General features: G+C 34.7%; 1 protein-coding gene across 5 annotated transcripts in view; it reads right to left on the bottom strand.

Moving 5' to 3' along the window:
* adgrl2b.1 (adhesion G protein-coupled receptor L2b, tandem duplicate 1) overlaps nucleotides 1-13,803 on the bottom strand; it is a 110,070-nt gene that overhangs the window by 34,626 nt on the left and 61,641 nt on the right. For 3 of the 5 annotated variants that reach the window (XM_016449703.1, XM_016449702.1, XM_016449700.1), the window contains exons 6-9: nucleotides 10,878-11,126; nucleotides 8,896-8,999; nucleotides 7,833-8,018; nucleotides 5,941-5,979 (exon numbers count right to left, since the gene is read on the bottom strand). In XM_016449703.1, the coding sequence (XP_016305189.1) occupies nucleotides 5,941-5,979; nucleotides 7,833-8,018; nucleotides 8,896-8,999; nucleotides 10,878-11,126 (578 nt within the window). The remainder of the gene's footprint in view (nucleotides 1-5,940; nucleotides 5,980-7,832; nucleotides 8,019-8,895; nucleotides 9,000-10,877; nucleotides 11,127-13,803) is intronic. The other 2 variants (XM_016449704.1, XM_016449701.1) reach the window with 1 other exon arrangement.

Raw genomic sequence — 13,803 nt, 5'->3', positions numbered from 1 at the left:
CAGTAAAGACTGTGTAGTGTTTTATTTTTACGTTTAATTCATTAAATGTCTGCAGCAGGCTAATTCTGTAGTAGCCTGTATAGACCTAGCTGAAAAACTATTTCACATATGTATTTTTGATGAATATATTTATTTATCCTTTTGCTTGTAATTAATAATTAGACTGTTTACTTGCCTTCAGTAAGCTTGAGAATGTTTTACTTTCATTAGTTTAGTATTAGTTTTTGCTCTTGTTTTGAAATTATTATTATTTTTAATCATTGTGGCAGCTTCTAGCTTCAAAGAAGTGCTGTCAAACGATTAATCGCATCCAAAATAAAAGTTTTTGTTTACATAATATATTTATGTGTGCTGTGTATATTTATTACGTATATATAAATACACATACATACAGTATATATTTTGAAAATATTTATGTATATACATTTATATATTTATATTCTTATATTGTATATTATATATAAATATATTTAATATATAAACAACATTTTTCTTAAATATATACATGCATGTGTTTGTATTTATATATACATAATAAATATAGACAGTGTACACACATATATTATGTAAACAAAAACTTTTATTTTGGATGCGATTAATCGCAGTTAATTGGTTGACAGCACTACTTCATAGAAAAAATAATTTAAAATAACTCTTTGCAGCAATAGTTTTTATTGGTCCAAAAACACCTTAAGTGTGCATTCTTTTCTAATAGTTCAACGGGCCGTCGTCAATTATTCCTTACATAATGAAATTTACTATCTATAAATGCATTCAAAATGCATTCAAAAATAAAACAGGTGTGAGTTGGCTGTGATCAAAACATGAGCACATGTAGGGCTTTTATACACAGTTTTATACACAAGTTTATCCCTCACAGCCTCATTTTGATGCAAGAAAAAATTCTATACTCATATAAAACCAAAAACACAATCAGAGATAGGAGGTGCATTTTCTGCTCTTCAGGTCCACCAAGCTACCCCAGTCACAATCCCCCAACCCCACCCTTGCATTTATACATTTACTGTAACAATGAATAAAGTCAAGTCCCGTTCTATAACATTTCACATTTAAAAAATCTGAAATAAGTCACAATACATAAATAGAGTCAGCCATAACTTCTGTTACATGACTTTAAGTTTGCTGAGCAAAAATCAAAATGGCAAGATGCAATAGAGGTTTGCGTTTGTTACATTTAAACTGACATTGCCTTTTTCTAGTTGTAAAGGTTAAAACAAGGTTAAGATACTGACAAACAGTTGAGTTTCACTGGACTCGGACTCGAACCCAACACTAGTTCTTATGCAGTTCCGTTACCAATTAATCATCATTTCTAAACAGTGTCTGTAGTTCTCCAAAGATCAAGTTTCTCTGCTTACAAAAACTGCCTTCACTGCTGGACATAACTGTAATCTGCACAATCCACTTGATTGTCATATTAAATTTCCTGCTGGGGATCAATATTGCATGCGTTACTATCTGTAACAGGATCTAATGGCCGTGCTGTCACAAAAAAATAAAAATCTTTTTGTAAAGTAAAAAGCAATATCGGACTGGAAGTAGCTTGCAGATTATAAAAACTCCAGAAAACGGGATGTTCTCATTGATATCCATATCATTTGCATTGGCCTTAACCAGTATGCAATTCAGTTAACCAATCCCAAGGTGAATGAGGTGCTTTTGGGTGTAAAGGAGGATTTTAACCTTGTAAAGTCTGACATATGAAATAACAGTCAGAAAAAAAATTCTTTTTTAAAAAGCATACAGTATTGTTTTATACTTTATGTCATATTTGATGCATCAGGCTTTTATGGCTCACATAGTCTGATATAGTGAGAATATGCAGGAAAAACAGCTCAGTTTTGTTCAGAGGCTCAAACTGAGCAAATATATGCAATTTGGTGCAGATCAAAAAGTGATGAAATTCTGATGCTTGAAATGTAAATGAATGAGATCTTTATAACAGTACAGCAGATACTGACATAAAATGATATAAATATCGGCCGTCACTCTATTTCTCCAATAATATGTCTTAGTTAAATGATATTTAAATACTTAGTTTTAAGATTACAACATATATCCCCGGTTTCATAGACAAGACTTAAGCCTAGTCCTAGACTAAAAGGCACATCTTGGCTATTTCAAATGAAAGAAACTTGCACTTAGTGATCTTAAAAGATGTCAGATTCAGTTTTGTCTCAAGATGCACACCAGTAATGTTTTTATCTATGGCATATTTATAAAAGCTACTTAAATGTCCTAATTAAACTATTGCCAAATCCTGGCTTAACCTAAGCCCTGCCTGTGAAACCAAGCCATAATGCAATGAAATGATGATTGAGAGATGAACAAATAAATGTTCCTCAAAAGCCTGATTATCAAATTTGAGACTTAATGAAGTAAAGCGAAGCAGCTTCACTCCAGTAGGTGTTCATCTTGAAATATTATCAATATAAGAGTTATTCTTACATTTACTTTATAAAAGTAAAAAAAGACAAGTAAAGCATGAGCTGGACGTTTGTACAATTATACAAAAAGATATTTTACTCAAACAAAAAAAAAAAAAAAAAGTCTAAAATATCAATCAGATGACACAAAGCACGAGTAGACTGTGTGACAGGTTTATCAGCAAAGATTCGATTATGTTGATCTTATAGAGGCCTTAGAAATTTGTGCATCAAGTCTGATGCAGGATAAGCATTATCAAAAACATTCTTTTGTTCATTATTTAAAAGCCTCAAACAGAATATGAATAAAACAGATTTCAGTGTAGATCATTTGTTTAAAGCCATTCTTATATATGCTGTAACATTTAGTTCAAAGCATTAATTCATGTAAGAATGATTTTTATTATTTAAACAAAAATTAATTCTGTCCATACATCATAAATGTGGCCCATTTTTCATTTTTTCTCAAGTTTTTGTTTGCATAGCATTGCAAATATATATATTTTTTTAATGTATGTTTAATACCTTTCTTGGAAATAAATTCAACTTTAAATATTTTAAATAATTTAATATTTATTTTTAAATGTAATTTTTTTAAATGTTATGTTGCTAACCGAAAAAGAAGATAATAAAACCCATGATTAATCCAGTGAGATTCCTCTGCAATTACACGACAGTAAGTCAAAAGCATCTGCTTTGTAAAAAAAAAAGATTATTTGTCCATAAAACAAACATTAAACACCTTCCACCTAAAACACTTAAACGGTCTTTCCACTTCAAAATTTCATCGGGTTTCTGCAGGTTTTTAGACCTTTTTTAGACCAATTAAAGAAAGTTTAAGGAATAAACTGAAGAGAACACGATACATTCATGTTCTAGTGTCATGTTCAAGTTTGAAAGTACAAGTGATGTTCATTCTTAGTAATTTTGTCCTGTTTTCCAGTTCAAATGTCTAAAGATTCTTGACACATCATTTTTTTTTTTATCTGAGTTTATGATTAAAACAAGAACAAATATCTGCCAATGGGCTCAGAAAAATAACCTTAATTCAAAGGGAAGTTTTCATACCCAATTGACAGATATTTGTTCTTATTTTAAACATGAACTCACTTAATTTTATTGAGTTTTTCAAGAATTTCGATTTGCATTTCAGGTGTTACATCTGCATTAAAGGTGTTTAGGTAATTATATTGGAAAACTACGGTGGTCGAGAAGTGCAAAACAAATCACAATTCTGGAAACAAAATAACAAATTACAAACGCAAATGCAAGTCTAAAAAACAAAATAACAATTTAGAAAACAAAATTCTGGAAAAAAAAGTTTGGCAAAAGGAAGGATCGAACCCGGGTCGATCGCGTCAAAAAGTCGATGTTTTCAGAATTGTGATTTGTTTTGCACTTCTTGGTCACCGTAGAAAACACTGAGGAATACCTTTTTTTGCAATGCACGCAACATTTAAAGCAATGATTTTATGAATTGAAGACTTTTTGCTCAAATTATTTTTGACCTTTTTAAGGCCTTTTAATTGTGGAAGTGTGAATTAAGTGTGAATTAATAAAAAAAAAAAAAAAAACAATTTCCAGTTTAATTCAATGTCGCCGTGTCTTTGTAACTATTTATGGAATTTACTAGCAATTTCTGTGCAAAATGGTTTCAAAGTAAACTCTTATTTTCAGTGTGTCCTGGAAAACTGTACGGTGAGTGAAATAACTGACAGCGAATGTTCTTTAATAGCCTTGTCAGATCCCAAACCCAAAACCTAAATCAAAACTCATCACATGGACCACACCTGAACACAGTCCTGAGTGACAGATGAAGCAAAGCTCAATTTGTAACTAAAAAGTTGACAAAATTTGACTGAAGATACCACTGACTCATCAATAAAATGTTCTTATACCAGCAAATCATAGTCCACGACTGTGACACAAACTAAAGCCTATTGGTTGTTTCAGTATGACCCACTCCAACTTCCTGTTTCAAAAAGAAAAATACATCAGCACATGAAAGAATAAAACAATCAAGTGACATTATTCTTTCACAAGTGCAGCTTTGAGTAAGTGACTGAAATATGTATTAAAAGAATGAAAACACAACAGCAGAGATATGCATAAAAGATTACAAAGAAATGCAACGAAACCGCAGCGTGAACGGCTCAGACTGAAGCAGGTGAGGAAGAGAGCACAAATCCACTTTGATCACAAGATCAGCTGACAGACCCCAGCGATCACGACTGCAGGATGTCAATTACTCAGACAAAGAACAACAGCAGACAGAAAGATGAGCAGAAACCAGCCAGAAATACAATGACTCCCAATCAACAGGAAAGCAGAGTGTACAGCTAAAGAAATAGTTCACCCAAGAATCTAAATTTGCTGAAAATGTGCTCACCCTCAGGTCATCCAAGACGTAGATGAGTTTGTTTCTTCATCAGATTTGTAGAAATGTAGCAATGCATCCTCTGCAGTGAATGGGTGCCGTCAGAATGAGAGTCCAAACAGCTGATAAAAACATCACAATAATCCACTCAGTTAACATCTGGAGAAGGCAAAAGCTGTGTGTTTGTCAGAAACAAATCCATCAAGGCGTTGCTTCTGGCTAAAATACGACTCCATAATCCATAATAACGCTTCCTCTAGTGATAAAGTCCATCTCCTGTTGTCTCTCACATCAAAATCCAAACATATATTTGTTTAGAGCTGTTTTGCCTTGTAAACAGTGCTTGATCTGTGCAGATTTCTCTCCTGATTCAGACCAGGCGACTTTTTCACTGGAGAAAGCGTTATTATGGATTATGGAGTCGCATTTTAGCCAAAAGCCATGGTTTAAAGTTAAAAATGCTTTAATGATGGATTTGTTTCTTACAAACACACAGCTTTTGTCTTCTCCAGATGTTAACTGATGGACTGGAGTGGTGTGGATTATTGTGATGCTTTTATCAGCTGTTTGGACTCTCATTCTGATGGCACCCATTCACTGCAGAGGATGCAATGCTACATTTCTCCAAATCTGATGAAGTAACAAACTCATCAACATCTCGGATGACCTGAGGGTGAGCACATTTTCAGCAAATTCAGATTTTAGATTAGATTATTGTGATGTTTTTATCAGCTGTTTGGACTCTCATTCTGACGGCACCCATTCACTGCAGAGGATGCAATGCTGCATTTCTCCAAATCTGATGAAGAAACAAACTAATCTACATCACGGATGGCCTGAAGGTGAGCACATTTTCAGCAAACTTTCACTTTTGGGTGAACTACTGCTTTAAGACAGACAAGCGGTAAGGAGGAGGTGAACAGAAAAGAGGAGGACAGTAAAAGCAACACAAAACAGAACAGAAAGACACCGAGGCAGAACTGCCCTAAAAGAGAGTCACGTATCAGCAGAAAGACAGACTAAGCAGGACAACAGACAGATGGACTTCCAGCCAGACAAACAAGCTGCATGCAGCAGAGCAGGTGAAGGGGATTCTGGGATTGTGTCCATATATACCTTCATATAGGCCCTGCAAGTCCTCTCTCTTTTTTGACGCTTTGTTTTTTTTTTTTTTTTTGGTTTCAAACACAAAGACGGAAGATTAGGAACAACACACACACAGAGAGAGAGAGAGAAAGAAGAAAAGAGAAAGAGAACAAATAAGAGCCTATGTGTCAGTCATATCATGTATGTGTGTTGCTTCAACTACGGGCACTTTTATGTTCCAGTGACTGACTTTTATGTTTGTGTTTTCTTCCTTGTATGGCACATTAAATCTGTTTTTGTTTTTCATTTAAAAATGTACATTTTGAATTGTATGCTTAAGATAAAATACAATACCTGCATATATAATATAATATAACCATGTGAACAGAACATTTTTTGTATGCAATTTCTGTAAAGCTGCAATTGTAAACAAAAGGTGTCAAAATATGACTTACTGTTAGAATACATAGAATGCAGATTATGAAACTGACCTTTACAGAGAGAAATACGTTTCCATTTATCGTTCTCTTGTCATTGTTAGGAGACAACTTACATAACCTATTACTGAGCTTGAAAAGTGTGTTCTTCATTTCTGAAAGTCCACAGGGCAAAAAGTGCCTATAGCTGAAGAAATATCAGTATATATTCAAAGCTGAGGTCATATAGAGTATAAAAGGACACTGTAGAGCACGTCCATTAACCCCATTTCAATTAAACATGTCTTTGAATGTGCATCTCTCTTCTATAAGGCACTGGCTGAGGAGGGAAATATGGAGATGGAAACGTTAGAGCATGCTTTCAAATGAAGCCAGAAAATCCATTAAACTCAACGGCAGCTGCCAGAAGAAGAAGAAAGAAGAAGATTTTGAGAACAAATTTTCATATTTATAGTGATCTTGGAATAATTTCATTTTCATAATAGGCCTTTTACTAGAATTTACTTGATGAAGTTATAACATTACCAGATTAAAGCAGTAATAAAATGACAAGAATACCACCATAGCAATAAAGTTCAAGTATAATTATGTGATTAAAGTCGTAATATTATAAGATTACAATAAGGAAAGTAACATTTAAGAAATGTTAAGCTTTATTTTTAACACTCCACACTTTACTACATTTGAAACTACACATTTCACTACATATTCCATACATATATATATATTTTTTTGTTTTGTTTCCCTGTTATTTTTGTGGCAAGCTGTTTTTGTAGGCCTGAATGATGCAATGATGCTGAATTTCACTGTCACCTCTGTATAAAATCTGCTCCCCACAATTTCCACATGAGGAAAAATGTTTTTGCTCAAAGGTTGCTCTTTTATACATAAAGTAACAGGTTTTCTGACATGCAGTAATAGTACAGAACTATACAAGACGTGTGGATAGTACATAATTCAGATAATTTGATCTTGGCAAAATGTGTAACGTGTAGAGAGCCTGATATTTGCGTGATATTTGATTGAAGGCTTTGGTATCTTGAAAAATCTATATCCTATATAAACACTTAATATAAATCAATATACAAAACTATATTCTACCATGCAGAGAATAACTTAACTTAACTTTAAATTAAATTAAATTAAATTAAAAAACAAAAGAAAAGAAAAGAAAAGAATAAAAGAAAAGAAAACTATAAATTGCAATATAAGCCTTGGTGGCAATGCTCTAAAGGCTTGATTTAAAATAAGAAACTAACAACAGGGACTGATATTCTCTCACTAATCAACTTTGTTAAAGTTTTAAAGCATAAATGAACTTTTGCTGGTCCCTGAATTTGCCATGATAAAAACATCTCCTGAAGAGATTGTCAAACCAGAACTGTTGACGTTTTTAGGACTTTTTAGGATTCAGACTTTATCAAATCAAACGAAACAACATTGATAAATCACAGTCGCTGTAGCCGGACATGCAGTGCACTGTACCTTGTTGAAGCTCCGTCCGGCCGTGTCTTTATCGTTGGGTTTGAGCTCCTGCAGCTGAGCGTCCAGTATATCCACCAGCTGCTCCATGAGCCGCACAGAGGAGCTGACGTCGCCCGCGTACACGGGACCCTGAGTGTGACGCGCCAGCTCGTTCGCCAGATTCGCAGCGTTCTCACCACTCCGGATCTGGAAGAGGAGCCAAAATCAACCCTAAACATCCAACTCAATTCATACTAATAGACCTGTATATCAGCTCAGAGAACATTTTTCCATGTACAATTTGTCAGTGACTTTTTTTGCTCACTATTGTATCAAAAACCCATCTCCAGCCTTGTAAATTTACATTTTCATTTTGAGTATTAATAGACCAAAATATATCAGTCTCATGCTTTCCCGATAATCATCAATCAAGTGTTAGTTCCTCTTTGTATTACACAATTTTCTTCATTACTTTTTGGTTTGTAAATGTGTAAATACCATGTGGAAAATAGTGTGTGTGTGTGTGTGTATATGTGTGATTTTAGAAATTTTATGTGTCTATTTTGCTATTATTACACTGCATCACATCATATCAGAATTATGTGACAAATTAAAAGCTGAATATATAGTGCATCTTGCTTTACCTGCAAACTTACAGTATACTCGTGCACAGAAATATACACTACAGACTGCAATAATGATTTTTTTATGTTTTTGATGAATTTTAATAATTCCAAACTTTTGACTGGCACTGTATACTATACAAATCTCAGCTGTGTGATTGTTAATCATTAAAAAAAGTCTATAAACAAATTTGCATAAATATATACAACATTATTTGCATACATACAGTACACTCATGCAATATACACTACAGAGTAAATTTTAACTGCATGACTTTTTTTTGTTGTTGTTTGCAAAATGCACCAACAGTACATGATCGCTCGGCTCTAATCTGCTAAATGCGACTATAGGGCATGAACTAGAAACATTAACATGATGATTTTCCGTAAAGCTGCTTTGCAACAATGTGAAAAGTGCTACAGAAATTATATTTACATTATAGCGGCTATTTCTGACTCACCTTCTGTGCCACCTGTGTCACCCAGTGGGATGTGCAGTTACTGAGATCAGGACCTTTGGGACTCCAGGTCCCGTCGGCAGACGTGCAGAGGAACAGAGCGATTCCTGGAGAACGACAGAAGGAAACTTGTTCAAGACTTTAAAGGGTTACTCCACCCCAAAATTCGGAACACAAATTAAGATATTTTTGATGCATTCCGAGAGCTCTCTGACCCTCCCATAGACAGCAATGTAAGTAACACGATCAACGTCCAGAAACGTAGCAAAGAAATCGGTAAAATAATCCATGTGACATCAGGGGTTCAACCGTAATTTTATGAAGCTACGAGAATACTTTTTGGGTGCAAAAGAAAACAAAAATAACGACTTTATTCAACAATCCGTCTTCTCCGTGTCACCCTATAGCACCATTTTGCAGCATATCCACTGAACGTAAACAGCGTATGCTGTTCTGTGTCAGCTGTGGCGGATACGTTTTCTACGTTTATTTACTCTCCAACATGGTGCTATAGGGTGACGCGGAGAAGACGAATTGTTGAATAAAGTCGTTATTTTTGTTTTCTTTTGCGCACAAAAAGTATTCTCATAGCTTCATAAAATTACGTTTGAACCCCTGATGTCACATGGTTTATTTTACCGATGTCCTTGCTACGTTTCTGAGCCTTGATCGTGTTATTTACATTGCTGTCTATGGGAGGGTCAGAGAGCTCTCGGAATGCATCAAAAATATCTTAATTTGTGTTCCGAAGATGAACGAAGCTTTTACGGGTTTGGAACGACATGAGGGTGAGTAATTAATGATAAAATTTTCATTTTGGGTGAACTAACCTTTTAATGTCAGACTGGACGACAGTCAAGACGCATTAAAAATTGGTGCGTGCAAGAAAACTTGTCCGGAGTTTTACATTATCAACCCATACAGTACATGTTCAGTGACTGCGAGCTGCATTACATGCGAGGCTGAAATGTTGTTGGCTATCATGAAAAGTATATGAATGACGGCAATAGCAGCGTATTTAAGAAGAATAGTGTAATAGTGTAGTCTGACTCGGCCAGAATTTCGTCGGAGGTCAAATTTGATTGCAAAGGCAAGCATTCGGTGAACATGTCAAACTAGAGATCAAAGACTACAGATTTTAGTCTAGGATTATAGGAATCTTTCAGTATTTTCAAAATTTGTCTCAGATGACCACATTGAGGCCAAAATCACACAACACTAATTTGCCCCGTTTAGTAAAACTGTCCCTAAAACTTTTGAAGGTGTTAAATCAAGACTATTTGTGACCCTGGAGCACAAAAGCAGTCTTTAGTCGCTGGGGTATATTTGTAGCAATAGCTAACAATACATTGTATGGGTCAAAATTATGGATTTTTCTTTTATGCCAAAAATCATTAGGATATTAAGTAAAGATCATGTTCCATGAAGATATTTTGTAAGTTTCCTACTGTAAATATATCAAAACTTAATTTTTGATTAGTAATATGCATTGCTAAGAACTTCATTTGGACAACTTTAAAGATGATTTTCTCAATATTTAGATTTTTTTGCACCCTCAGATTCCAGATTTTTTTAATAATTGTATCTCAGCCAAATATTGTCCTATCCTAACAAACCATACATCAATGGAAAGCTTATTCAGCTTTCAGATAACGTATAAATCTAAATTTAAAAAAATTAAAAAAATTGACCCTTATGACTGGTTTTGTGGTCCAGGGTCACATATCTGTCGGAGTTTGTAATCAAATATTTACGCTATGAAAACATTTTCTATTACAAACAACACTGCATAACATTTGCATATTAACTCGGCTACGGAATGCAAATCTTGCAGATCATTTGGACGTCTCCATATGGATGCCATTCAAATAAGAAACACCACATGCCGGATACCAGTACATGTGTCACTTCTGCACTAATGACAGCCAGATTCCTGACGCTGATTGCAGAAGTAATTCAAAAGCCTGTTTCCAGTGCGGACGCACCTCGAGTTCCTTTAGGACACGGCCGCTCCACCGTTGCTCCTCGGTGCGTCTGCGGCCAGGAGATTCCTCTCCTCTCCGTACCGTCGCAGAAGCGTCTGCTGGAGGGAGGCGGGCTGACGGCGCTGGGGTCAGGCGTGACGGTGATGTTGAGCGCATGTCTCTGGGTGATGCTGATAGCTGTGGTCCTGATGGGAGGTGTGGATCTTCTAGGCTGCACCGTTGATGTAACGTCATCAGAGACCGTTGGTACTGTGGGAACAGGAGAGAGATCATTTAAACAGGCTTTTTTTTTATGGATGGGCGCTTTGTATTTAACTTCTTTTGGACTGATGCTTGCAACACCCGCTGAGTGGCATTAAACAGCTTGAAAGATCAAAGACAATTTCCGACTGGATTCGTCTGAAAGAAGAAAGTCATATACACCTAGGATGACTTGAGGGTGAGTAATATATGGGCTAATTTTCATTTTTGGGTGAACTAACCCTTTAAAATAAAGTGTGACCATAAAATTATTACAATAAAACAATAAATTAAATATAAATAAATAAAATTGTTGCCAAAGCAACATTTCTCATTTTTGTTTAGATACTAAAACTTAACTAAAATTTAAACTGAAATCAAAATGAATAAAAAATATATTACTAAAAACTAGATATATTAAAAAAAAAAAAAAAATTGTTTATTTTGGATGCGATTAATCGCGATTAATCGTTTGACAGCACTAATTAAAATTCAAATTAAAATATACAAAATTATTCTGTTAAGTGAAATGAGCTGAAATAAAATATAAATATTAAATGGAAAAACTTTCATCCAATTAGAAATGTTTCAACACACTGAAATTAAAATTAAAACTGAAAATATAAAATGCTTACAATATCAGTAGATAATAAGTATATAAACATTGCTGCTACATGTTAGGCTAGTACATGTTTTGGGAAATAAAAATGCTTTAATTTATTATTAAGTTTAATTATTTTATTTACTCTCTTATTTACTTATTAATTTATTCCAAAATATTGTCAAAATGCATAATATTGTGAAGTGAGCGAATCATTTCACCCCTAATGTTCTCCATGTGTAGGCTTCGGTCTCCTTCACAACCCAAAGACATGCAGGTGAAATGGAGATGATAAATTGCCCGTAGACGTGTGTGTGTGTGTGTGTGTGTGCGTGTGTGTGTGTGTGTCTGTGTCTGTGTGCGTGTGTGTGTGCGTGTGCGTGAACCCTGTGATGGACTTTTCCCAGACTGTTTCTCTGCCTTCAGTTCGGGATGCAGGCTAGCTCCCAGCACTCCCACAACCCCATACAGGATAAACGGCAAGAAAGATGAATGGATAGATAGATTAAAAAAAAACTGTCTTGCAGTGTATTTAATCTGTAAAAACTCAAAGGAGTAGATATGAACATGTCCAGGAGTGATTCTGAACCGCTCTCATGTATAACTCCGTGAGTGTCTCCTCTGTGTTTGTGTGCTCCTGTATCAGACAGAGCAGCGACTGCATGGAAATCATCCATAATAATGAATATCACAAGATATGAATGTGCTCAGAATCAAATATTTCAGTTGCCTTTCATTTCAGCCACTGCTGAAGCCTGAAGAAAATCATTGGCAGATGGTGCATAAGCCCCGCCCCTTCACATGTCTGTCACGTCACGCATATAAAGAGGCTGCGCACCATCTTGTTCTTTCTGTGATACAAGGACAAACATGCTCTGGATGCTCAGTTGTCTTTTCGGTGAAGCCATTATTGAAGCCACTGAGACGTTCAGACCGACAGTCGACTGTATTCAGGGAAGCAGAATTAAACACATACAATACTTGCCAAAACATTACGATTTTTAAATGTTTTAAAGTCTCTTCTACTCACCAAGGCTGCATTTATTAGATCAAAAATACAGTAAAAACACTAATACTGTGAAATATCATTACAGTTTAAAATAACAGTTTTCTATGTGAGTACTTTGTAAAATGTAATTTATTTCTGTGATCAAAGCTGAATTTTCAGCATCATTACTCCAGTCTTCAGTGTCACATGATCTTCAGAAATCATTCTAATATGCTGATTTGGCACTTCTGATTATTATCTATGTTGAAAACAGTTGTGCTGCCCAATATTTATGCAGAAACCATGATATACCACCAACTGAATGTGTATATGTGCATGTTTTTAATAGAAAATAATGCTTTTATTCAGCAAATATGCATTGAATTGATAAAAAGTGACAGTAAAAACATTTATAATGTTTCAAATAAATGCTATTCTTTTAAAATCCTGTAAAAAAAATGTTTCCACAAAATATTAGGCCGCAAAAACATTTTTAAATAATAACAACCATTAATAATAACTGATCACCACAGATTAATTGAGCAGCAAATCAGCATATTAGAATGATTTCTGAAGGATCATGTGACACTGAAGACTGGAGTAATGATGCTGAAAATACAGCTGCGCATCACAGAAATAAATTACATATCAAAATATATTCAAATAGAAAATACTTATTTCAAGTTGTAATAATATTTCACATTTTTGATCAAATAAATGCAGAGCAGAAGACACTTCATTAAAAGCATTTAAAAGTCATAATGATTTCAAACTTTTGACAAGTGTAGCAAAAATGAATCACTCAGTATTCAAAGGAATGTGTGATATTGTTCTCAACAATATGCAATCAGTACATGTCTGTTAACATGTTAAAAAGATGTGCTTTAGGGCTTCATTCCCCCTTTATCACGAGAAATAAAATGCAGCATGTTGTAATATTGAGTGGATTCAGTGCTCGTTCTGTACGGTGATCCATGATGAATGCTAATGAAGGAAGCTGAACTGCTGGTTATCATTCTATTTGAAGCATTATAATGTAATCACAATAACAAAATCAACCATGGGCCTCTAAGACTGTGTGTGTGTGTGTGTGTGCT

Source organism: Sinocyclocheilus anshuiensis, unplaced genomic scaffold (genome assembly GCF_001515605.1).
Source record: "Sinocyclocheilus anshuiensis isolate Anshui unplaced genomic scaffold, SAMN03320099.WGS_v1.1 scaffold1635, whole genome shotgun sequence".
Classification (NCBI taxonomy): domain Eukaryota; kingdom Metazoa; phylum Chordata; class Actinopteri; order Cypriniformes; family Cyprinidae; genus Sinocyclocheilus; species Sinocyclocheilus anshuiensis.
Note: the sequence above shows the minus strand (reverse complement) of the source record. Positions and strands in the feature narration are given on the sequence as shown.